General features: G+C 38.7%; 1 protein-coding gene across 1 annotated transcript; it reads left to right on the top strand.

The window, feature by feature from the left end:
* Positions 1-2,414: 2,414 nt before the first annotated feature.
* Sgo2 (shugoshin 2) lies at positions 2,415-26,842 on the top strand. Its single transcript, XM_032901189.1, has 9 exons — positions 2,415-2,695; positions 4,469-4,594; positions 6,363-6,538; positions 7,434-7,511; positions 9,058-9,143; positions 15,349-15,587; positions 16,803-19,415; positions 21,012-21,162; positions 26,559-26,842. Exons 2-9 carry the CDS (start codon positions 4,471-4,473, stop codon positions 26,572-26,574), a joined length of 3,483 nt encoding a protein of 1,160 aa, XP_032757080.1. The 5' UTR covers positions 2,415-2,695; positions 4,469-4,470; the 3' UTR covers positions 26,575-26,842.

Raw genomic sequence — 26,842 nt, 5'->3', positions numbered from 1 at the left:
TAGGGGGTTTCCTTAGTAACATGTCTTTGTTGTACACCATTAGTTGGGGTATTCAGCTGTGGCAGGGGACTTGCTTTGTCTAACACTCAACATCTTAACTTGTCAACCAGAATAAGATTTGTCTAACATTCAAGTCATTTAGGATGTCAGTTCCCAGGGAGGTCTTGGAAACAAACTTCCCTAGACTTCTATTCAAATAGTTCTACTCAAATACTTATCCTAAATAGTTTCACATATTGGTACAGGTGTCTCTCTTATGCTGAGATCCATCCCAGGAGCAGCTTATAAAAGCAAACACCATAAAAGCGTATACACGGGTGCAGGAAGTGCTGCAGGGCAGTTAGTTGGATCCAAGCTTATTGTGGCTACCTATACAAAACAGTCCTGACTTCGATTGTGATTGGTTTCCAAGAGCACAGGATATAGCAGAACATGCAACCAACTTGGGCACGAGAAAGCTTCCTAGTAACAGCAGAACAACATAAGAGAAAATTTCCTTCAAATATTAATAACAGCACAAAATGGCAGACTATCCAGGTAACAGTTACCTAGGCCTTAATACTTTACCTAGGTCTTAATAGAGGGTATATGCTCATACCTGCTTGTGGAGTTGATTCTCTCTTTCCTCCATCTGGGGCCCAGGAATTGAACTTGGGAATCAAGCCTGGAAGTAAGCATCTTTACCCACTGAACCACCTAACTGACATAATATTTTGAGAACTATCCATCCATTTTGCTAGTTATGGGTGGTCCCTTTGACTTTTATTGATGTTTGTTGTTCTAATTTTTCATATCTCCTAGGTATTAACCTTTTGTCGGAGATGTAGCCAGCAGAGACTTCCGTCCATGCTGATGGCTATCCCTTCACCCCTCTGCTGTGCAGAAGTCTTTTTAATGTCATGCAATTCCATGAGTCCATCCTAGTGTTCTTCCCAAGCCACTGGAATTCTTTTTAAAAGTCTACGCCCATATACTGAAATGTTTCCCTAAAATGAACCAATTAGACATAAGCATATTAAAAAAGGAGTCAGGCACAGAAAAGCAAATGTCCTTTTTTTCTCATGTGTAGGTACTAGAGTTCTTTGTGGATACATAAAATCATTTACACACACATACATGACATGAAAGCACACGGAAGACTAGGGGGAAGTCACCCATGGGAGAGGGAAAAGAGAAGGGAAAGCTAGAGCTAATGGGTAGGACTCGAGTCCAGCCAAAATGCACGATATACCCAGCTATGAAGCTTGGCGCCACACGCAAGGAATAGACACCAATTTTTAAAATTTTAAAGAATTATTTATGTAAAGCTATAAAGTTTCCTTCTTTATATCTAGGTTTTCTTTGTCCACTGTTATCCCCAAATTTGGTCAAGTGGTTTTCATGGTTTTAGAATTTTTCTTTGCATTTATCTTGTAAATTTATTTTTATGGATGTATACTTACTTCCCTTTCCAAGAAATCAAAAGTATAAAGCAAGCACCTTTCCATCACTTTAGATTCCTTATGATGCAAAGTCATAATGCTCAAATGTCAAAAACCATGTCAAAACATGAAGTTGACCTCATTACACTATGTTCAATTAAGACGAGGTTCTTTTCTTAAAGGTTTATTGTTTTATGTGTATAAATGCTTTGCCTGCATGTACTTATATATGTATGCCATATGCATATCTGATGCCTGCAGAGGCAGAAGAGGGTATCAGATCTCCTGGAACTGGAGTTACCAATGGTTGTGAGCCACCGTGTGAGTGCTGAGAACTAAACCTGGGTCGTTTGCAAGAGCAATAAATAGTCCTAACCTCTGGGCCATCTCTCTAGCTCCCTATTTGTATTTTTAATATGATTGAATAGAGCAGGGTTATTTTTTCTTTTAATCGCTTCTCGAAATTCTACATATATATTGTGAAGGGAATCAAAAGGACTTGAAAAATAAGGACATTAGTGCAGTTTAAAATATAGTTGTGATAGTTAAAAATGCCACTGTGTATTCTGCTAAAATGGAATATCACTGCCGTTCTTCCAAGTTCAAAATTGAGACAGGCTTTTAAGTGATGTGTAAAGAAACAAGGATTACAATTGGAAGGCAAGGATGCAGAAACTCGATGCAGACACAGTGAACAACACAAAGCCCTGCGAAGGACTTGAGGTGTCTGTCACCTTTAAGGTGTCGGATTTATCCATGGCGAACCGTCTTTTCCATCAGAGTCCGTGGAAATAGCTACCAGAGGATCAGAGATTCAACGAGAACCTTCTGTCGCTGGCTGAAAAGCCCTGGGCTCACTCACTAAGCCACGCCCATCGACTCCCACAGCACGTCCCGCCCCTTCCGTCTTCCACTTCCGGGTAGCGGCGCGTCTTTGCGCCTCTTTCTAGGAATCTGATTGGCTGGAGCGTCAACTGCTAACTGCCGCGGCGTTTAAACCTAAAACCCGGTCGCCGTGGACTGTCGAGCTCCTCAGGCAAGTGTGGGCACCCACAGCTGAAGAACTCGCCAGTGGGCGCGGAGGAGGCCTGCTCGGCCAGCAAGTCCTGCGGAGTCCTAATCCTTCTCGGCTGCTTCTGGCGTCTCAATCCTCGCCTCCAAGCGGCGGCTCGCAGGGCCGGGACGCGGAGCCCGGACGCGGAGCGGGCTTCGGATCAGGGCGGTAACCTGTTTTTGAGCTCCCAGCTGGGCGAGTGGTCGCCACTAGCTTTCAGGTCAGTGCCGGGAGGGAAAGGCAACTAGGTCCTTGTGACCGGGTCTGAAACGGTTGCTTGCGTGTAGATAGGGATGCTATCTCCAGGGGTAGTGCCTCCGCCGAGCTTGGTTAGAACAGAGAACCAAGAGCTTGGCTCGGATCTGGGTATTGGGAGATGACTCTTAGGGATAGAGATGGACTGTATGCTGGGGGATGGCGTAGGGGGAGAGAGCAAAGCAGAGTGTTTCATCAGGATCTGTTTATCCGCCCCACCGCTCGGGAAATGTGGTCAAAGGATGAGAAGTCACAGCAGAAGGTCTGCTACAGAGCTGTGGATTAGACTGGAGGGAATGTTGAAGACCTGCAGTTAGCCTCCTTCCTTCTCTGCTCAGATTGGCCTGTGGGTTCTGCTGGAGTTGGGGCCTGGGATAATGCAACAAGTTGGAAGAGGGAGGTTTGTCAAGGAAAACTTGTAGAATGAGGGAGTCTGTTGGAGGGGTCCTGCTGAGGTGTAAAGCTGCAGTTAGCCTAGCTGCTTCCCTGCGGTTTTATATTTTCTTTTGGTCAAAGCTTCAGAACAATTGAACTATAATGCTAATACGTTCCTAGTGAATTCCACCGCTTTCAAACATGACCATTTCAACATTGGGCAGATTTTTTTTTTCTATTGAAAAGTTCTTTCATGTGTCCATATTTATTTCTGTCAGAATAGTTTATCCAAGGAGCTGCTATGTGCCGGGCACTAAGAGGCAGTAAGAGCTCAGTAGAAAACAAATTTGACAGAAACTTGTGTCTGTCAGCATTGCCCGAACCTCTGCTCGTCTCGGTGAAGATGCTTGGGATAGCATTAGGGATGCCTACATGAATGAGAATCTCATCATTAGATCCTTACATTAAATCTGCAGACTGTATAGATTTGAGAATTGCAGGTACCTGACTAGGTCACCTTCTAGCCAACTAGAGGACCAATTACAGGATGTGAAGAATTGGAGGGCAGTTAGGGTGAGGAAGATGAAGATGCTGGGAATCTAGGGGTTTTGGGGATGGATATGAAAAGAATACTGAGATTGTTCTGTGGACCCAGATCAAGTAGTGGAGCAGCTTGTGGGAGGAATACAGATTTGGGGACTTGACCCCATTCAGTCACATAGCCCAGCATCATCACCTGCACCTCAGTGAAGCTTTTCTTGATCTGTTTTCTCTGCCCAGATAGCGTTAACCACTTCCTTAATATCTTGTGTGTTAAAGTCATTGTTCTTGTCTTATAGTCTAATTATCTTTGTTTCTGTTACATTGTTAACCAGTGTAGACCATAAATCTAGATGTAAGTAAGCTTATAATTTCCTATCTTCCCAGCCCTCTTCCTCTACTCCTTGAATGAGTCACTTCTTCTTGTGCTTCCATGAAGGTCCACTTGCCTGTCTAAGGTTATACTTTTGCATACTAGCAGAACAGTGTCTGTGTCACACTGGACTTTTCCTTCCATGACAGCAGGGACCCTGTCCTGTCATCTGCTGGTAGCCCATTGTGCCTGTTAGGCATGTAGATAAAATATAGGTTTGAATGGAAAAACAAAAATATTTACTTTTTTGCAATTCACTAATTCTCCTGATTATATAAATTTGTATTTTGAGATTGTTATGCAAAGGACTTTGCAAATATTTATGTAGACAGTGTATTTTAAGTCATGGTGGTTGTGATTTAGAATGGATGTTACCAGGTTTTACACTTACTAATCAGTACTGTAGTCTCACCCCACCCCACCCCATCCTTTCTTTTCCTTTCACTTTAGTGATGGAGTACCCAGGGATAGAAGATGACTCTGTTACCTCTGGAATTAAGAGACGAGTGAAGGATAGAATTGCAAAGACAAAGTTGAATGTTTCTCTTGCTTCAAAGATCAAAACAAAAATATTAAGTAAGTACCTACCTTATTTGGGCAAATATAGAAAACGACTAGAATGACCACTTTGTTAGCTGGTTCTTTTTCTGTTTGATCTTTTCTGTCTGTGGCTTTCAGCTATTCTGCTGAATGGTTTTGCTAACCTGCCCTTGGTGATAGTTGAATTATAAGCAATGTGCCCCAGGTAGCTACTTATTATCGCACAAAGACAGTACCAATATGGCTTCTCTAGAAAACAGCTAAATAGAGTAAGATTTGCTCGGCGTTCTGTGGCAGTCAGGTGACAAGATCGGGTGTGGTAGTACATGATTTTATATAGGCCAGAGTTCACCAAGAAAGCCCTACAAACTTTGGAAATGAGATTTTTATGAATCCTGGCAGTATGGTGTTAGGAAGGCAAACAAACAACAAATAAAACCTCAAACAACAAAAATAAAACAAAATTCCATGAATGTGGAAAACTCCCCAGAATAAACTTTTATTGCTTCCCAAAATTATCTCAATGGTTTATGCCCACATTGGCTACACTGGGGAATGTACTGTCTGCACCCATGACTTAGCCAAGATGTCTAAATACCTTTAAATCAGGACATTGCTCCTACCAGGATCTGTAGGTAAATCTGAATTAGCTCACTTTCTACAGTGGTTATTTCCTGCTTCATTTGTCAGGACCATTTGGAAAACAGCAGGGAAATGTTATTTCAGCTTCTGGAAGTCATAACTGGTTGTGGTCTGTTTCTATTGAGTATGCCAGGGAGAGCCAAGTGAATCAACTCTACTGAAGATGAAGTCCTGTTGTGGATTCTTTCTTACTTTTTTTTTTTTTTCATTTTACAGTCCAGCCATTGCCCCTCTATTCTTTCTTTCCTTCTTTCTTTTTTTTTTTAGATGTCCAAAATGTTTCTCTGAATATCCAAAAAGGTTATATTTAACAAAACTTATGTTAGTAACATATGTTAGCACATGCATATAATTTCAGCGTTCAAGAGACCAAGATAAGACATATTAGCCTGTCTCATGTGTGTGTGTGTGTGTGTGTGTGTGTGTGTGTGTGTGTTACTGTGGAGTAAGTATGTTATTGGCATGTAGTAGAATCTAAATTCAAGTTATGAAAATATAATTTGATTTAATCATACTAAAGAAACAGTACTTTTAAGGTGAGTTTAATCATTATATCCTCACTAAAATGTCTTTGCTACCATTTCAGTAACAGTTTAAATCATAGTAACTTAGATTGCAGTCAATTACTAAAAAAGGTATATTCATTTAGATAGAGGTGAAGATCCCACAGATCCTAGACAAAATGTCCTTTCATTTGAGGTTTAAGAAATGGTATTTGGGAGCATAGGCAATTTTATTGAGTTGTGAAGCCACAGAAACTTCTGCAAACATTTCAGATTGGCTGCCCTACCTCCTGTTGTTCTCCAGTGAGAGCTCTGGGATCATCTTCCCACCCTGCCTCTAGTCAAGGTGGGGAGGGGAGCGGATGACAGCATCCCAGGTGACCTGAGGCTGCTGTCGTCCGCCTTTCTCTAGTTCCCAGATGCCTCTCAGCATTCGTCTTCTCTCTAGCTTTTCTTTCTTCAGCTTCAAAATCCGGGAACTTTTTTTTCTCTAAAACTGTATATGTATTGCCATTCTTTTTCAACTGATATCTATTTTCATTTGATATCTATAAAGTAAACCATTTTTTTCTGAAATAATTTTACTAAGGAATGCAAGATTTCATTAAAGAAATATAAGGTATAAGTTGAGTGTTAACTTTTTAAAAATATTTTTGCAGACAATTCTTCTATTTTCAAGATCTCTCTAAAGCACAACAACAGAGCATTAGCTCGGGCCCTTAGTAAAGAGAAAGAGAATTCTCGAAGAATCACTACCGAAAAGGTGCAATTACAGAAAGAAGTAGAGAAACTGAATTTTGAGAATACCTTTCTTCGCTTAAAACTAAATAATCTGGTATGGAAATCGTGTTGTTTTGGACTCTCCATTAAAATGGAATCTTTTAACTACATTCCTATAGAAACTCTAAAAATGTTTTTAAAATTTCAGTTGTAGAGAATTGTTGAAGGTCAGTGTAAGGCTGTGTAGGTCTATGTTAAGGATCAACACCTCCTGGTGATAGAGCAGACATCTTAAATCTTGCTCTGAGTGCACGCTGTGTGCACCATAAACCAGTGCACACCGCCATCAACATTTGCTCACCATAAGCAAAACTTGGCTTGTTCATACACTTTTTAAATGGCGAGTGTAATTCCTCTAAATAATTGAAGGGACCCCACAACATCTCTGCTCTCCTTTAATCTTGCATTTCATTGGCTACAAGCCAAATAGAATTGAGGAGGTTGTCCTTTCTTTGTAGTTTTAGGTCTAAAATGAGTAGAAATTGGTTTAAAATGGAAAAAAAAATGGCCTGTAATACTTTGATGGTTTAACTCATATTACTGACCAGCTATGTTTATTTTCCATGTGATATACAGTTATGTGAAAACAGAAAAATATCAGAAAATTGCTAACTAATGTCAAATGTTCAGTGTATCTGTGTGCATGGCTGTTCTGACTGAACGTTAATGCAGCTTTTGAGCTTATGTGATCTCAGTTGAAAACAGTCACCAGGCCTGACTTCATGCCTGCAATCCTAGTAGTGTAGAAGCTGAGGCAGGAAGCTGCCACTAACTCAAAGCCAGTCTCCACTATGTAGTATTTAGTTCTAGACCATCTTGGGTTACAGTGTGAGAACTTGTAGAATCAAAAAAATTTTAAATTTGAGTCTTCTTACACTGATGCTATCTATAAATGTATCATCATAACAAATTTCAAGCCTTAATTAAAAGTCTTTGTTTTATATGTACAGAATAAGAAGCTGATAGAAATAGAATCACAAGTGAGCAATAGTTTGTTAACTGCAATTGAAATGAGCAGTCTTTCTGAGGTAAGTGAATTCACGTGAGTAGGGTCATTTTTTTTTATCATTACTGAAGATAGTTGAGATTAAATAGCATCAAGGTAAGATATTCAAATGTGCAAAGAAATAACAATAATCATGTATCATGCATCATCTTTACAACTTGTTATTGAAATTATTAAAATCTAATTTTGATTAAACTGGTTTTTGGAACATAATGACCCCCCCTAAAAAAAAAAAAAAAGATTTAGAAACAAAGTCTTAGTAGAATGGAACATTTCAAGATAGAAAAGAATTTATTTTAAAATAAAAAGAATTGAAAAATTATTGGGGTAAAAAATAGGCAGATCCTATTGTCTACCAACCAGTCTGTATGATAAATTCTAGATTATTTTAAATATTGACACAAAATAAACCACAGACATACATAAAAGTCAGTGTTATCCATGCATGAGTTGGAAAGTTTTGCCGTTCTTCCGAGCCTGACCTAAGGAAGGCCTTGCCATTCCTGTGGGCTTATATCATATGAGGGATATCATATCAATAATGCACATTCTCAGGACTTGGTCCACTCCCCATACCCATTAAGCCATTTTCCTTGTTAGTCACATGAGTTGTCTTTTGCTGTTACCTTGATATTAGTATAGAGTACTTTTCTCTCCTATATCATATTTTTTTTTCTTTTCTGGATTATTTTGCGTCAGTATGCAAAAAGCTTATAATTCATCTTGAAAACACTAACAAGAAGACATTCTCCTCAGCTACTGTCTCATTTGTACTTTTTTCTGAGACATATTCCTACATTCTTCTTGCTTTTGATTCACACCTCTAGATTTCTACATCACTATGGTGTTTCCATAAGTCACCAGTGGTACTAGGGTGACAAGATCCCAGGGGCAGGCAACTACTGGTTCTTAGGCTGATCTTAGGACTTTGGATCCCGTACTCTCCGAGATCTTTTCCCACCTCTCTGCCTCTTCTTTCAGCCTGTTTTTGTTGTTGTTGTCTGTTTTGTTTTTGTTTTGTTTTTTTGGTTTCCTTTCCTAACTGCTAAGTTTCAGAGTGCCCATTAGATTTCTCTTTTCTGTCTGTACTCGTTCTTGTTAGGTAATTTTACCAGTCTTTGTTTTAATTACTAACTTGTACTGGTAACTTCCAAATGTGTGTTTCCATGCTACATAACACATATGGAATAGACGGGAACAAATTATGTATAGCTATAACTATTTTGTATATATATTGGTGTATACTCTTTTATTTCTAATTATAGAAAGTTTTGAAGGGTTACTTAACAAAAATACCAGGAGTGATTATCACTGGAAATATGATGAAGGATGAGCTATTTTAATCTTATCTTTATACTATAATTATTTAACTATTAAAGCCTAAAGTAAAGGCTGGGTAGTTCAGTGGTAAAATAGCTAGCTGGGCATGTACGGGTCCTGAGTTACTCTCCAGCAATACGCATGCATAGTAATGTTTCTTTGGTACCCTGGTATAATTTGCTATTTTAATGACAAATCTGATACAATAGATTGTTTCTTAACATTTTCTTTGTTTTGCTCAAAAATAGTTCCATCAAAGTTCTTTTCTCCTGTCAGCTAACAAGAAAAAAAGGATCAGTAAACAATGCAAGCCTGCACACCTTCCATACGCAAGGTAATTGTTTACAACTGAGTTACATATTGACTTATGGTTTTGTGCCTTAGGGGATGGTAGATTGGGCTTTGAGTGGTTTTATTTACTCACATTCTAAAAACAGAAAAGATAATTATAGATAATGACTTATAAATAATGTGTAATGTTGCTTTGTTGAATTAGATATTTCATAGACTTGTATTTTATACTTGTTTAGTATGCCTTTAGTTACCTGGGCTAGATTGACGCTGGCTCAGAGTACAGACTCCATAAGATAGTGTTCCTTGTCAGCCTATCCCTGTGCTACTAAGGTGGAAATGGGAATCGTGTGGTGTCTTATTAAGGCTGGCTCTTCAGGACTCTGAGGAAACTGTCCTCAACTGCAGATAAACTAAGTAGGTTGTAGTAGTTGCTACTTTTAGTTACATTTTTTTTTCTGGCCTCTTTTCTTGCTGAGCAAATCTGATTAACTCTTTCCACCTTTAATGTCATGTATACTTACTCCTAATTTGTGAGATTAACTCTCATTTTCACTATTCTCTTGTCCAAAATCTCTTCCCTTTTTTGATTGACTTGGTTATAAGTCGACAAAGCATACTCAGTTTCAAAGCTGACATATTAAACAGTAGACACTGGGAGATAGATGTGAAATGACGCAAGCAGTGACTGGAATCTTTCCATCTACTTAATAAGTTTAATGTTTTTGTTTTAAGTGTATACATTCTCTGTATATTACATAATGTATATGTAGACATGAGTTGCCTCAGTGTAAAGATCTTGTATATATGTGGGTATGTGCATGTGTACTATTCCAATGGCAGAAAACTAGAAAGTCACTTGAAGCATCAGTGTGATTGGTAGTTTGGTTAAGGGAAACTTTGCCCTTCAGTGAAAACATGAAATAAGTAGAGGCATTCATATATGAAATACTGTATCTGGAGTCTGTATTGCTTTCATTTTGTACCAGTACATTTTTAGTGTATTTTTAAAGTAGAAAGTTGTATTATCCTATACCTTTATATTTTCAAGAACACATTAGCTGTTATGCATTTATTGTTTTACATGCCTACTTGTAGACAGATGTGGTGGTGCAAACCTATAATCTCAGTGCTTGAGAGGTTGATGCAGTAAAATCTCTATACATTTGAGGCAGCCTGGGCTACATAACAATTTCCAGGCCAGGTTGGGCGACATAGGTAGACCCTGTCTCAATAAACAAACCAGAAAACCACAGTCAAGTGTGTGTGTTTGCAATACAAAAAATTTTATTGTGTCCTTTAATGAGATTTTGTTTAAAATATTTTATACATATTAAAGGCAGGTTTTCACAAGTGAACAGTATTACATGACCTTGTCCAGAGGACCCTAAAGGAAAAAAAGCAGAAAAAGTTACTAATGATCTCAGATATCCCTGTAGGCTTCCTTTCTGATCATCACCCAGTGCCTGCCTACCCAAGGATTCTGACCTTAAAACATCATACATCAATTTTTGTGTGATTCCTCTAATGATCAGAAAGTACTTTTAAAATCTGACTTTTGCTCAGCATTATGTTTGTAGGAGTTCTCTATGTAGCTGTATGTCTTCCTCATTGCTGTGCAGTATTCCACTGCATCTTCATTCTGCTGCGTTTCCCGCTCTGGTCTGTTACAGATAAGGCCATCACAGTGCATATATAGATAGCTCCCTCTCGGTGAATGAATACGCATTCTATTTGGTGTAGACTACCAAATCGTTTCTGAAGAATGGTCCTAGCAGCAGTATGTGAGCATTCCTGTCCTATATCCCCCGTGTAAAGTGCTGTTAAATTCAAGTTTTTATCTTTACTTCCCAGATACCAGTGAAGTTAAATACTTGTTTATATGTGTTCTTTTGAGTAGTATTTTTACTCTGTGTATAGCAAGTGTTTTCTCTCTGGCTTGCATCTTTTCTTTTTTATCTCCTTGGTATATTTAGATGAGCAGTTTTTTATAAAGCTGTGTGTGTGTGTGTATGTATGTGTGGGGGTGTGTGGGTGTGGGTATGTGTGTTTGTATGTATGTGTATTTCCTCCCAATGTTCTGATTAATACTTTCTGTAGCTCTTAATTGATCTTTACTGTTTACAAAGTCATTCTTCTGTTGGGGTTCAGGAATTGCCACACAGACCGTATGAGCACTGATCTCAATTCAGCAAGAATATTTTATTGAACACACATCCCAGGACTAATTGATCAGGACCACAAAAAAGGACTTGGAGCCTAATTGTGGTACCAGTCTGTTAGGGCAGGCTTTTTATAGGAAAAACCAAGTTCAGAAAGGTGGAGGCAGTGCTACAGTTTGGCTAACTAGACAAAGTATTATCAGCTGACTTTTAAGCTGATTCGTCCTAAGTGAAGTAAGAGGGGTGGTGGACGGGTGAACAGGGGCATTTCAGAGCATTGAGCTAACAGAGCATAAGTAATACAACCATAGTGTTATGGCCTTTTAGGAGAATTTTTCAGTGTCAACTATAGATAATTACTCCTGGAAAGTAAAGTCTGAGAACCTTAACTTAATTTCACCGTATGAGCAAAATGGAGACTGAATACAAAATGGCTGCATTTATGCTAAAAGAAGCAAAAGCACTTTCTTTTACATTGTTATTTTTAAAATAATTTATTATTATATGCATGATGGGGATGGCAAGGCACTTCCATATGCCATAGCATATGTGTGATGGCCAGAGGATAACTTCATGAAGTTACTTCTCCTTTGGTCTTCATATGAGTCCTTAGGGATTGAAGTCAGGTCTCCAGCCTTGTATAGTAAGTGCTTTACTTACTCTCATCTATCTCATCGGCTTCCCTGTCCCATTTAGATATTCAGCCTACTTAGATTTTTTGGGTATTATGTGAGGGAAGGGTGTTTTAGGGTTTGCTGCTTGAACAGACAGTGTGACCAAGGCAATTCTTGTAAGGATAACATTTAATTGAGGCTGGCTCACAGGTCCTGTGGTTCAGTCCATATCATCAAAGTGCATGGCAGCATCCAGGCAGGCGTGGGGCAGAAGTCGCTGAGAGTTCTACATCTTAATCTAAAGGCTGCTAGAAGATGGCATCCAGGCCGCTAGGACAAGGGTCTTAAAGTCCACACCCTCAGTGACACACCTACTCCAACAAGGCCCCACCTTCTCATAGTACCTCTCACTGAGCCAAGCTTATAGAAACTGTAACAAAGGATCAGAGTTGTTATTGTTTTGTTTTTTAGTGTGGAAATTTCATTGGCTTTGCACCATTTATTGAAAACACTATCCTTCCCTTACCTAATGGCGGTTTCATCTGTATCATAATGAACTGACTGGATGGATATGGAGGAGGCTGTTTCTGAACTCATTTCACTGTTCTTATACGTGAGTCTTGTCACCACCATGCTGCCTAAATTATTAGTTTTCACCTAAATCTCGTTTCAGTCAGTGTCCTTTACTTTATTCATTCTTTCATTTCTCAATATCACTATGACTGTTTTGGTCCTTTGCATTTCATAAGTAGTTTAACAATTTGCCCCCCCCAACACACACACACACACACACACACACACACACACACACACACACACAAAGGGATAGTGGAACATTTATTAGGCATTACAGGATAATTTGGTCACACCTTGAGATTGTTTTATTTACTGGAAAATCCTGTTTCTAGTTGTGCTGTGGCTCAGCCCTAACACACACATCAAGAACTTTCTGTTTATTGTGACCAGGATTGTATAAAGTCAACATAGGTCAGGTGGTGGAACAAGCAACCAGTTGGCAGGGAGTGAACATAGGAAAAACCATAGAGAGTAAGAGGAAGTCAAGAGGACAGATGGAGAGGCAGACAGGAAGTAGGAGGGACATTTAATTTGAAGGGTTTTTAGATAGAGTGGGACATCAGCTGAGGAGGAAGATCAGCTGGGTGCTCTCTCTGCCTCTTTTAGCTGTCAGGCTTTTACCTCAGCATCTGGCTCCCAAGTCTTTATTGGTGAAATCGAACATCTGAGATTATATTAATAAACAACTGAGAATTTGTTCAGTTTGAGGAAAGTAGAAAGTTTATATAATAGTTTCATCTATAAGCATACTGTATCACTTGGTCTACTTAGCTATTACATGTTTTCTTCTATGTTTTATAGGGTTTTTTATACAAAGTTATTCCATATGCTGAGTTCTTTCCTACTTGCTTGATATTTTAGTGTTGTGCTGAATGAATTCCTTTGTTTTGATTGTTTGAGCCAAGATTTCAAATAGCTGAGGCTGCCCTTGAATCACTGTTCCTCTGCCTCTACTGCTGGGATGCTGGGATTACAGGCATGTGCTCACGTGGTGCACTTGTTTCTTAAACTATGTTTTCGTCTTGGTTCTAGCTTGCAAAAACACAATTAATTTTCAGATACTGGCCTTGTTTTCCAGTAAGCTTGTTAATTCTAACAGTTTGTTGGGACTATCTCTTTGAATTTTCTGTGATTATACTTTCGTTGTTTGTAAATAAGAACTGTTTTCTTCCCCCTTTGCAAGCCATTTACCTTTTACTTTTTCTTACTTCCTTGCAGTAGCTACTTGTTCAAAGTTGGAAAGTCATCACAACAGGCATTCTTTGTGCTTCCATTGTTAGGTATGATGTGAACACTTGGATTTTCTAGGTCTTATCAGATTAATAAAGTTCCAGGATGAGACAAAATATCACAAGTTCAAAGCAAACTGAAAGCTTGGGAGAAATTACCTAAGCCCACAGTTTGTTTGTTTGTTTGTTTCCATTCATTCATTCTTTATTATTGTGTGTGCATGTGTGTACTATGTGAATGTGTATGCATGTTTATAGTGGGTGGGTGTGAGTACAGATGCATGTATGCCACAGAACTTGTACAGAGGTCAGAGGACAACTTTCATGGTCATTTCTTTCCTTCCACTGTAGGTTCTAGGGATCAAATTCAGGTCCTCAGACTTGTATGGCAACTACTTTTACCTATTGGACCATCTCACTGGCCCTAAGCCTATAGTTTTTTTTTCGTTTTTTTTGTTTTGTTTTGTTTTTTTGTCAAAAACTTTTTGATAACATCCCATTTCTCTTATTAAAAATGGGGGCATTCAGATTTCCTATTTCTTGGTCAGGTTTTTAACTTTTCTTTAAAGAATCCTATTTCTCATTTTTCACCTAAAGTGTCAAATTATTGAGTCAAATTAATGTGAGCTGCTCTGCACAATAAGACTGTCTCAGAAAAAAGAAAACTTAAAAGCTCATTGCTGAGAGTTTCTTTGTGAATAGCTATTGAATTAATCATGTACTTCTTTGTTGCTGTTGAAAAGATACTCCTTTATTAGTATAATGAAGTTTTTCTACTCATAATAAAATACAATGAATTGGTTGATTACTATTAGTGGGTGTATGGCACATATGGTGTGTATGTGGGCTGTGTACACATGATGTATATATGGGGGTGCAAATACCTGGCATGTCTGTGAAGGTCAGAGAACAACTTGGTGGAGTCTATTTCCACTTTTCCATGTGTTCTGGGATTGAACTCTGGTCATCAGGCATTCCAGGGCAAACCTCTTACCTGCTGAGCTGTTCCTCTCTGTAATCTGTTTTTAAATTCCTTCTCTGCATTACAAAATCATTATTGTTGCTTTAAAGGTGTTTTGCATATGTGTTATAATAAAAATTATTAATTTTCTTTTGTTGCAGTTATTTTTCAGGTTTAGGTAATTCAGTTGTGCTGACTGATAAACATTCATTTCTAGTTCAGGAAGCATATTACGAAGTGGTATTATTTTTCTATAAGAGCTTAAAAAAGTTATCTTATCCTATAGCTTTCTTGTAGAGAGGTTTTGAGAGTATGCCATTTCTCTTTAAATTTTTATTATTTTTAATTGTGTGTGAGTGCATGTGTGTGAGTGCAGATGGTCATGGAGACTTGAGGCTGATCCTCCCAGAGCTGAAGTTAAAAGTAGTTAGAAGCTACTGTGGGTATGGGTGGTAGAACCAAACTCAGGTCCTCAGGAAGAGCAGTGCATGCTCTTAACTGCTAAGCCATCTCTCCAGTCTCTAGCCCATTTCTTTAATAATAATCCTTAGGTTCTACATATCAATTTTTTACTTTTTCTTCAAAAATTCATCCATTATTTTTTCTAAATAGTCAGGTTATTGGCACAAGTATAGTGATTTCTTTTTCTTCCTATGTAATTTTTGTAAAACACAGAATTTCTTACTTTATTCTCACTTGCCTTTAGAGTTCTAATAACTTCAGAAAATGATGATGATGATGATGGTGATGATGATAAATGGAAAACAAAATGTAACAACAGAACTATATCTAAGACATCACCTGATAGTACCTCTTCTGTATCAAGACAGTCTTTATCCTTACATCAGTGTAATTTGGAAGTATTCCTTCCTCAAGAAGATAATCAGAAAACATGTGAATCAGGTCATTCAGAATATACTTCAAGTGTTGATGTACTTCCTAATGGTAAGATTGATTTTAAAGCTTTATGTAGCTTTTCTTAAGGGCAACAGTGTCTAAACAGCTTATCAGTTATGTAGGTCTCTTGTATTGCTAACTTGTACTTGCTAACTTCTACCATTTAAAACTATTGGTGAAAATTTCAACTTGAAGTAAATACGCTGGCAGTTGTCAGATCCATGGCCCCCAATACTGTTTGTTTAGCAGCAGTCTTCAGAAATGAGCAAGACCAAGCTTTCCATTTTGCTTAGCTTGTCATTTCGAACTCTCATTACATTCATTTAGTTTCATCTTCTCCTTTTCATGGATATGAAAAATGTTCATCTAGATGGATATAGTGCCGATTTTTTCAAGTTCATAACCAATTATTGATTATGATGGTTAGTTTGGATTATCAAGCTGACATAGTCTAGAGTCATCTGGAAAGAGAATCTCAATGAGAGATGGTCTAGATCAGGTTTGCCCGTGGGCATATTTTACATGATTTTACTGAGTTGGAAAGACTTGCCTACTGTGAGTGGTATCATTTCCCTGGCAGGAGATCCTTAACTGTTTAAAAGCAGAAAAGGCAAGCTGAGTACAAGCTTGCATCATTCATTGCTCTCTTCTCATGACTCTGGATGTGGCTGTCTGCTTCAAGTTCCTGCCACTTTGACTTCCTTGCAATGATGGACTGTGACCCAAATAAATTCTCCTTTATGGTGCTATTATCAGAGCAACAGAAATGAAACTGTCATAGTGCTAATGAACTTGAGTAATGACTTAGTAAGAGAACATGATGACACTTAATTTCATTACATGGTCTTCCGAATTGATAATTTGCGGTGCTTACGTACTTGTTAAATATTAGCTGACTAGAATATAGAACTCCACTTGTTAGGTTGAGAGCATTTTAGTTTTCCTTGCCACAGTCTTAGGCATCCTCCCTACCAGAGTTGCTGCTGTTATTTGAGTTCATGGTCTCCTTGAGCCCTAGAAGTAGGAATTGCTGGCTCCATGGCTGTGTATACCCATTCTAATCTTGGGGCCGAGGCTGGATGAATGCTCAGTAAAATGTGACCTGTGAGCACTCGTTAGTCTAATGGATTTTTATCAGCATGAATTCTGAATAATATAAGGGTCTGAGAAGAACAGATTGTCAGAGTCCTCTCTGTGAATCAGCTAAGTATCTGCTTTGTTTACTGTAGATTATTACTTATTTTCCTTTTCTTTATTTTGTAGAGAGCCATTACCACTCAGATCAAAGTCCTAAGAGTTTTCTGAGTAAGATGAAAGATGCTCCGTCTCCCAGCCCCAGAAAGGAAAAATTGTCACTTGGTAATGTGACTAAGAGGAAGAAGGGTGTGTCTTCAGCTGCAGACATTTTGCGTGTGGCAGATTTAGATCACCAATCAATTTCAAGTCCAGGATCGAATTGGAATAATGAGATAAATGGTTGTACTAATGAAACCAGTAATAACATGCAAAGAAATACAGAGTGTTTTCCTGACTTACCTTCTGAGTCTTCCAGTGGTCCTAATGCAAAGTGCATGGAACAGGTACAGAAGAACACTGATACCTTTCACTTGCAGAAAACTGTGTATGAAGACGCTGACATGGAGTTAACTGCTACTGACATAGGCAAGATTGTAACAATTTCAAAAAGCAATAAAAGTCAAAATAAGAAAAAGGCAGATTGTAGAAAGGAGACTTTCAGAAAAGTGAAAGGTCCAAGCTCTGATAGGAAGAAAGAAAGATCAAAGAGAAAATGTAAAGCTAGTTCGGAAGGTGCTGAGGGAAAGACTGAAAACAGACCAGAGAGAGGCTCTGGTGTCCTAGATGGCAGAGGGGATTCAGAAGATCCAAACTGTATTTCCAATAGTGAACAGCCATCTCAGGTAAACATGCAGAAGGAAATAACCTTCCAGAAGAGCTCATATCAGGAGAACATTCAAAATCAAAGGAGGCAAACGTATACGACAGATGAGCAAGAGGAAACAAACCCTTTCTCCAGATGTTCAGTCAAATTCCTTCAAGATGGTAAATTTGATCCGTATCAGAACACCCTACACTGTGATTTAAGTAAGCCTTCTCGGCAGACATTTGTAATTCAAACATCAGAAAAAGATAACTTACTGCCAAACCAAGACAGTAAAGAGAACATTTCTGAAAACCTAGAAGATGCAAATGAATTTCATATAGCTCATCTTTCCATCAAAGATAATGAAAATGTATGTGACCATGAAACTCAGACAATTTTGGACTTGAAAAAGAATGTCAATGCTCAGCAAAATCAAGCAAAAATAAATAAGACTAAGCAGAAAATAAATCGAAGAACAAAAATAATTTCTATTACAAACCAAATAAATGAGGATAATGATAAAGATATTCACGTCCTAGAAAAAGGCAACTTTCCCTTCCAAACCCAAGCAAATAAAGAAACCACCAGTGGAAACCTAGAAGCTTCAAAAGAATTTGAAACACCTCTTTACACAAGAGACAGTGGAAGCTTACATGACTGTAACACCCACAATGTTCTGGATCTGCACAAGCAAATCACTAGTATATACCCTGGTCAGAATAAGTCCCAAATTAGCAAAATCCCTAGGCAGAAGCTAAGTCGCAAGACAGAAGTAATTTCTGAAGTGAATTGTTTTAGTAATGACAGAGATGTCCTTTGTTCAGAAAAGGATGAGTCTTTCTTGCTACAAAAGGATAAAGAGATCCCTGGAACCTTGAAAGACGTAAGCGAGTTTGATAAGCCTGCTTTTTATAACAATGATAGTGTGAAGTCATGTGATTTTAAGACTGAACCATTGTTGGGGTTGAAAAGACATGACCCTAATATGCCACCTGCTTGTCAAGCTGACTCAAAGGTAGATAAGAAGCTTAGACAAAAGGTGAAGCGAAAGACAGAAATAATTTCTAAAATCAACCAGATACATAAAAATGATGAAGGAAGTGCACATGACCCATTAAATAAGGAGCTCCGTCAGAAGGTTAGTATATCAAAAATCATTTCTGAAATGAACCAAATATATGAGACTATTAATGAAGATGGGAATGCCTTTAAAAGCTCGCTCAAACATTGCCAAGATGTTATGAGTTGTGACTTTGGGAAAAAAACCAGTAACGAAGAGGAAAATCATGATCTGACTTCAGATCTTTGCTCACTAGTTAAGAAACCAAGGAAAAAGGTATCATGTAAAGCAGGGAACAGTTTGACAGGAGATAAGAACAGGTGTATTTTGCAGCTAACAGGTTCTTCACAGGAGTCTGTCACCTTGGACTCTGGCTTAAAACATGGTCCAAATGAAGCAGATTCTGGCCCTGGAGAGCAGACTAACCTGTCAAAGAAGCAGAAACCAAGCACTGCGAGTACACTGGGAGACGCCTTCTCTCTGAGTGTGGTAAAAGAAGGAAGCCACCCAGCCAAGACAGGTAGTAAAGTGACATCCAAGTCAAAGAAAAGAAAGACCCCTCTAAGATCCTCTGATACCCGTGGAGCGGTGGAGATAACACCGAACACTGATGGCATTAAGGCAGTTTACTTCCAACAGACTGAGAAGGAGAACTATTTGGAGAATGAGAAAATTGCCAAGAGTAAGCCAGACTTTCGCTCAAAGGTGTTGAAACCTTTATCTGAGATATGTTCATCTAACATAAAGAATTCTTCCTTGGGCAGTATGTGTGAGAGTTCTGTGCCTTTGAGTACTTTTTCTAGTAAACCCCTGATGCTAGAAGAAAGTTCTTCCCTGGACAGTACATGCGTCTTTCCAGTAGGTGATGGTGCCCATGAAAAGTTAAAGGAAGGCGCTCCTACACCCCACCGCAGGACACAGAAGTCAAGACCAGGTAGGCCAAAGGTTTAGAATTGTATTCTTCTCACTTAATCAGTGGTGTGTATTCTGTTAAAACTGGCTTTTTTTTTTTTTTTTGTGAAAATTTTGAAATAGTATGGATATCATCATCTATAGAAACAGACATGAGAGTTTGTACATTGAGAAGGTAACAGATTATCTTGTGCATTTGAAATATAAAACTTGAGTTAGCCTTTACTATAAAGTCATCTAATAATGGCTTTAGGCAGCTAAGGTCTCTCTTCATGTGTTTGGAGGAAATCAAATGTTGTACAGGGAATTGTATTGAATTTATTCTACCGAAGACATGTTTTATAAGAGTGGGGTTCAGTCTATCAGCTTACATGTAATGGATCAGATAATGTAAAGGTTAACAGGGACAGTATGTGGTAAATTGTTTTAAAAGCAGACACTAAGCTAAGGATGTAGAATGAGAAGTTTTGATTAGAGGAAATTGCAAAGATAGCAAGTAAGTAGCAGTTTAGACTAATGAATAAGCACGATTTTTAGCATTAGTGTTTACTTTTGATTAACTATTATTAAAATAATAGGTGTTATGAACAATCAAGTAAATCAGAGGAAAAAGCCCAAAAATATGGCATTCACTATTTACCATATGTAGACGGACTTGAGTCTATGAATTTTTAAACACATTCTTGAAATCATATTTTATAATCATATTTGTCATTAGAGATTTTATAACATTAGTCATTCTTTTTTTTTTTTTTTTTGGAGCTGGGGACCCGAACCCAGGGCCTTGCGCTTCCCTAGGCAAGCGCTCTGCCGCTTTTAAATCCCCAACCCAACATTAGTCATTCTTATGTTGAAGTTTTTCAACTTGGTGCCAGTATTTCAGTGTGTCTATAGATCACTAGAATTTTGAGGCTAAACCTAGTCTAGATAAAAGGGACCCAAAGCAGAAGAATTCCAAGAGTCTGGGTAGCAGGTATGTTAGAGGAATAACTCCTCATGGTGACTTCCACACACTGAGCAACCAGATCTCAGTGAATGAGTTTTGAATGAGTGTGCAGAGATTGGTGTGGGTATATGAAGAGTTGAGCCATAAAGAGCTTTTGTGATTTCAGAGGCAAAACATTTTAGTTAGCAATTGCAGTGAAGGACTTTCAGTTGGGAAAATGCCTCTTGTAGGCAAATCTGTAATGCACTTTCCAGATTAGCGATCAGTGTAGGAGGGCACAGCCCACTGTGAGTGGAGCCATCCTTTGGCTGTTGATCCTGGATTCTATAAGAAAGCAGACTGAGCAAGCCATGGGAAACAGCAAGTCCGTCAGCAGCACTCGGCATGGCCTCTGCATCAGCTCCTGCCTCCAAGTTTCTGCCTTGATTTCCTTCAGTGACAGACTGTGCTGTGGAACTGGAAGTGAAGAAAACCCTTTCCTCTCCCAATGAAAACCCTAAGTAATGCCTTGCAATTGGTTTATTTTATATTTTTTAGCTCCTTTTGCTCTCAAAATTAATTTTTTAAGTTTTAAAATTTGACCTCTTTGAATGGTAAACTGTATTGACCTCATACTTATTTTTATATCTTTACATATGCTTGTATAAATATTTGTGAAAATGTTCTTTTTAGGTAGCAGAACATCCCTGGTCTTGGTGGATAACAGTTCTGTTTCTAGTAACACTGCTAACCCTGAAAATGAGTCAGAAAGGCACTCTTCACACCAGATGAGAAGGAAAAGACAGTGCACCCCTCTCAACCTGACCGAACCAAGCCTTAGAAGGCAAGTGTTACAGTATTGGTAATGTGCTTCTGAGGAACGGTTTGCCTGGATTAGTATTTGAACACTCCTGAATATCACTGACTCATATGAATCAGTCACACGGTACGAACTTGGTAGAAATGATTGGTAGCTGTAATTTTTTTAAATTTGTTGAATACAATTTACCAACCAGTGTCTTCATAGCTATCATGTTTATTTCCTGTGTTGCTCCCTAGAAGTCAGTGTGCTTTATATTTCCTTTGATCCCAAAGAATAACAGTTAAAAAGACTTTTTCCTAACTGCAGATATATAGTAGTGAAGAAGACTCTGAGCCCTCTCCCAGTTTACCCATTCCTGGAGTTCTAGAATTACCAGCATTGTGCTGTATCTGATTCAGCTGTTGTACTTTTTTTTTTTTTTTCTTTTTTTTTTAAGATTTATTCATTTTATTATATACAAGTACACTGTAGCTGTCTTCAGACACACCAGAAGAGGGCATCGGATCTCTTTACAGATGGTTGTGAGCCACCATGTGGTTGCTGGGAATTGAACTCAGGATCTCTGGAAGAGTAGTCGGGTGCTCTTAACCGCTGAGCCATCTCTCCAGCCCCAGCTGTTGTACTTTTTAAGCAAATCTCTAATACTGAGTGATTTCATTCATAAAAGACTTCTATATGTACTTTTAAAAAATAACATTTTCTGGTGCTGGAGAGGTAGCTTCATCGGTAAAGTGCTTGAACAAGCATGAGGCCCTGAGTGCAGACCCATAAGTCATGCAGGTACAGTAGCATGTTCCTGTCAACCCACCACTGGGAAGGGAGAGACAGCAGGGTCCCTGGAGCTTGCTGGGCAGCCAGTCTAGCCAGATCTGAAAGTTCCATTCAGTGAGAGAGCCTATCTCAAAGAGAATCAATTGAGGAAGACATTTTGACATTGACATTTGGCCTGTACTCACACACACACATTTCTTAACAGTTTGCCACGTTAGGATTAGGTAGAACTGGGTTATATTATAGCTCAAGGTGTAGTTTGTTCTGCATGCATAAGGCTCTAGTCCACAAAGCTATCAATAAATTCTTATGTCTTTTAATGAATAATGTATTCACATTTTCTTAATTGCCATAAAATCACTCCAATGACTGTTTACATTGTTTTCTTCTAACTGGCCAACTGTATATCACTAATGGGTGTTTTCTGCTTTAGAGTACTAAGTGGAGCCCTATGTTATGTTTAGCTTTTGCTTTTCTTTAACCTCATTGTACCTGTGTCATTTCCTACTCTTCTTTCTCTCATGGCATCCTGAAGATTACCAGTCAATTATTTTGTAGAATATCCACAAATTGAGATTTGGGGATTTTTTTTACTTTTTTTTTTATGATCATATTGTAATTATGAATTTTAAGTGAATTCCACATGAAAGATGTCCTAACATCGTATCAAGGATTTATTATGCTAGTCTGTTCCTTTACCATGACAGAGCTAACCTTGATCTCTTAGCTATTGTTGAAATCTGCTGGGTTTCTGCAGTGTGAAATTTTTATCTTTTCCTTAAGGATTAGGGGAGATCCTTTGAATCTTTGACATCCTGTATGTCAAAATTTTGTTTAATTTTAATATTTATTAGTAGATTTTGCTTGAAACCAATGCCAGTGTGATGTGTGAGACCATTCCTGACATTCTGCTTCTGTGAGGAAATACTTCTGTGAGTTAATAGCCCCACATTATAGTCTCCTTGACATCCAGTATTGTCCATCTTTACTTCGTTATTCAAGTGATTCCACCTTTGGTATCAGGAGCCCCTTCAGAATAGCTTCTGATTTCCTCTAACAAGACTTCATGCTCTTGACCATTCATTACGTTCTGACACCACAGATGTTCAGGTTTGTAATCGTACTTTTTCTATCCTGACCCTGGAATCAGATACTTCTTAGGAATTCTGATTTTCTTATTGTAAAATTGTGTTTAGCAGCCAGATTCTGTGTCCTCCATATGCTCATGGCTGACGTTATAGTACTGCCTATTTATTGCTACATAGTATTATCATAAATCTGGTAGCTTAGAACATAGTACCCATTTATTCTTTTTCAGAATATAGGCATGGCTTAATTGGTGTTCAGGGTAGGTCTCTTAATACTGTGATCAGAGTGCCATAGAGTTCTTAGCTGGAGGTTCTGATCATAGACACTATTGGTACAATCTCCTCATGAGGGTAGAAGCATCTTGCTATTGGCTGTGGATTGTTTTCACCTCCATGCTACATGTGCTTCCCTCCCAACAAGGCCACTTGCTCAAAGCCAGCTAGGGAAAGACTCTACAGCAAAACCCTTTAGTGAGATAGTATTATAGTGAAATGTGCTCTCAAAAGTCAGGTGGCCTCTCACCCTTGTCACTTTGTTAGACTCAAATCACCGTTCCTGCTTATAATCACCTGGAAGGACTTATATAAAGACATGAATGCCAGTAGATCAGGATTGTGGGTAGTGTGTTGTTGTAAAAATATAAAAAATAAAAAAAAATATGCTTGTCTTTTAGCCCTGCTAGGTCCAGTACCACAGTGCCCCAAGATATCTGCTGGACATCTTAATTCTCAGTCAGCAAAGTGACTCACCCACTCTGCTCCATTCCATACCACACTGCCAAAGGCCTCTCTCTGAGCCTGGTAGCAGTCTCTCTACTATCTAGTTCCCAAGGCAGGTTTCCATACCAGAAACACACATCCCAACTCTGTGGTGTCCCAGACTAGCCGCCGCACACTTTCTTATACTTAAATCGCTACCTGAAAAAACACACAACACAATATCCTTTGGCCCAGTTGATAAGATATAATTGCCCACCTAAACATACAAAGCCCAATACACACCCATCCCTTAAGAACATTTGTAACAACCTGTAAAGGTACAGCGTATTGTCCTGCCACGGCTTCTCTCTCTCTGTCCCTCCTCTCTCTTCCTCCTTTCCGTTCCAGTCTCTTTCTCTTCCTTCAGACTTTTCTCCCGCCCATCCTGCCTTCTCGTCCAATTACAGGCTTCTTTCTATCTTGTACATGCCTCATCTGTGACATCATCCCACAGTAGTGTTCTTATTATAATCTGTATACCACAGGGATTATGTTTGGGCCTCTCTCAGAGAGCACTAGGATATATACATATATATGTATATATGCATATCCATATGTATGTATATATCCTAGTTTCACACTGTCGTGTGGCAAAACTTTCCTGGGAGGAAAAACCCATACATATACCCACACCAGATAGGAAACCCACCACAGGACAAAGTTCAACTTACTTACCAGTGAGTTTTATTGGAGTTACTTACAGGAGTATGGCTGAGAGGTTACTTACTGGAGCAGGAATGGCTTAAAGACAACTGTATCACCAAAGCCCACCCTAACATGGGTGATATCTCACAAAAGCTGGAAAACATGGGCATATCCCACAAGCAGCACAACAGGCTGGGGAGTGTCCTTTCCAGATGTCTCAGTTGGTCTAAACCTCTTCCAGATAATTCAGCTCGTTTCTACTTCATCCGGGCAGCTGGTCTGACCTCAGAGTCTTCTTTGAAGTTTGGCTTGTCTAAGAGTCTTGGAAGCTCTTAGCAGAACTCTCAACTTTCATTGCTCAATCTAGAGAATCTGGTCAGTTTCAGGGACTTCTGGAGCTATTTTGAGTTGTTTGCCTACTGCTTAAGGAGCTTCCTGAGGGTAGAATGTTTTAATCCTGGAGGAAACTCGTACATAACACCCACATAGACATACACTTTTATATTTCTATATGTATTATGTATATAATAAAAATCATGATACATTAGATCTAGTCTAATACTGCTAGTTTTAATTTAATATTGCAGGGTTCTTTTTAACATTCCCCTTCGCTTAATTTGTAATTTCTCAATTAGTAAGAAGCCTAGTTTTCAGTATCTGAAAGTATTTACTTGTTTGTTCAATTCTAGTACATAATTTCAGATTTTTCCATATCCCCGTCAAAACCTTTTTTAATTATTTTTTTAAAGATTTATTTATTATATATAGCATTCTGCCTGCATGTATGCCTGCAGGCCAGAAGAGGGCATCAGATCCCATTACAGATGGTTGTGAGCCACCATGTGGTTGCTGGGAATTGAACTCAGGACCTCTGGAAGAACAGCCAGTGCTCTTAACCGCTGAGCCATCTCTGCAGCTCCCTGTTAAAACCATTTTACCAGCTGGATTTATATATAATTCTCTCTGCTGTGGATTAGATGATTTCATAATCCCCTGAGATCAGACATTATTGCTTCTCTTGGTTGTACTGATGTGCATTCCCATCCACACTGTCATGGAGCACACATACCCCAAACACAGTGCATTGCCGTGTATTTAATTTGTGCCAGTGGTGGGTGAGTAATGCTTTCTGGGCACTGCTGCATTATCTGGTGGTAATATCTCTAGGTTCACTCTGTCCTTGTCTCTTAGTTTTCCCTGCCTGATGTTTCTTATCCTAACTGTGCTGCAGGGAAATCTATGTGTTGCTGTGTGCCCATGGAATTCTTTTCTACCAAGTCTTTGTTTCATAAAGATAATAGCACTTTAATTTAAAGACATGATTACATAATCATTATCGATTAAGGATTTTACTATTAAATATCTTTTCATATTCATATTTTTTTTTTTTTTTGGTTCTTTTTTTTCGGAGCTGGGGACCGAACCCAGGGCCTTGCGCTTCCTAGGCAAGCGCTCTAACCACTGAGCTAAATCCCCAACCCTCAACTTAAAGATTTTTAAAAAATATCTTTGTTTCATCTTCCTATGATTCCTGTATTCCAGGCCTCAGGTGTGGGAGTTCTATTTGAAATAGACACTCCTAAAATGTTCTGTTTCCAACACTGACAGCTGGTTGTCATCATTCGTAATTTGTAATGAAAGTATATTGTGCTTTGTGTTTAACATTTTTTATCAAGTCCAGTTACTCAAAATGGTGTTGTCATGGCTCTGGAGATGAGTGTCAGCAGAGAAGGGACCCTGCTTTCCAGCTAGCCTTTCTGCCTTTTCAGTTTGAGACTATGTGTGTACATTTCAACCAGAAACTATCACCCCTTACACATGTGCATGTGCATGCACACGCAGTGTAGAGAAGAGATTCAGTGCCACCTGTAGCACTGGGTACTAGGAGGGTGGATCAGCCCTCTTCCCGAGCAAGCCAGCCAGCCTGATGAATACTAACAACCAAAGGAAGCTTAATGCACTTCTTGACTAACATGAATGGAGAAAGGGCCTCAGCCCAGAGACATGAGCAGGAACCCAAAAAGGGAAGTGGACCAGAAGCGTGCCTGAGGTGCTTTTCCAATTAGGGAAGCTTGACTTAGCCTTATGGTCAGAATGGGAAAAAATTAGCTTGGAATTATTATTGCTAATCTTGCTTTTTCTTTTCTTTTGCAGCAAGATGAGAAGATGAAGTGCAGGTGAAGTGGATACAGATCCTAGTTTTTCCAAGTTCCCAAAGCACAAGTCAGAGCAGAAGTATAAGTAGAACATGAAACAAGTATTCGGTTGCTTGAGTTTTGTACATGAAGAAGTATTCTGTTACCTTTTCTTTTCTTTTTTTTTTTTTTTTTTTTGGCCTTTCATGGATTAATGCTTTCTCTATTCTTACATTGAGATGTATGTGCATAAAATAGCTGTATCTTAGATAATAAACTTTCTTAAAAAACATTTGTCATCAC

This window comes from Rattus rattus, chromosome 4, assembly GCF_011064425.1.
Source record: "Rattus rattus isolate New Zealand chromosome 4, Rrattus_CSIRO_v1, whole genome shotgun sequence".
In the NCBI taxonomy this organism is placed as follows: Eukaryota; Metazoa; Chordata; class Mammalia; order Rodentia; family Muridae; genus Rattus; species Rattus rattus.
The sequence above is the reverse complement of the archived record's forward strand: the minus strand, read 5'-3'. Positions and strand labels throughout refer to the sequence as shown.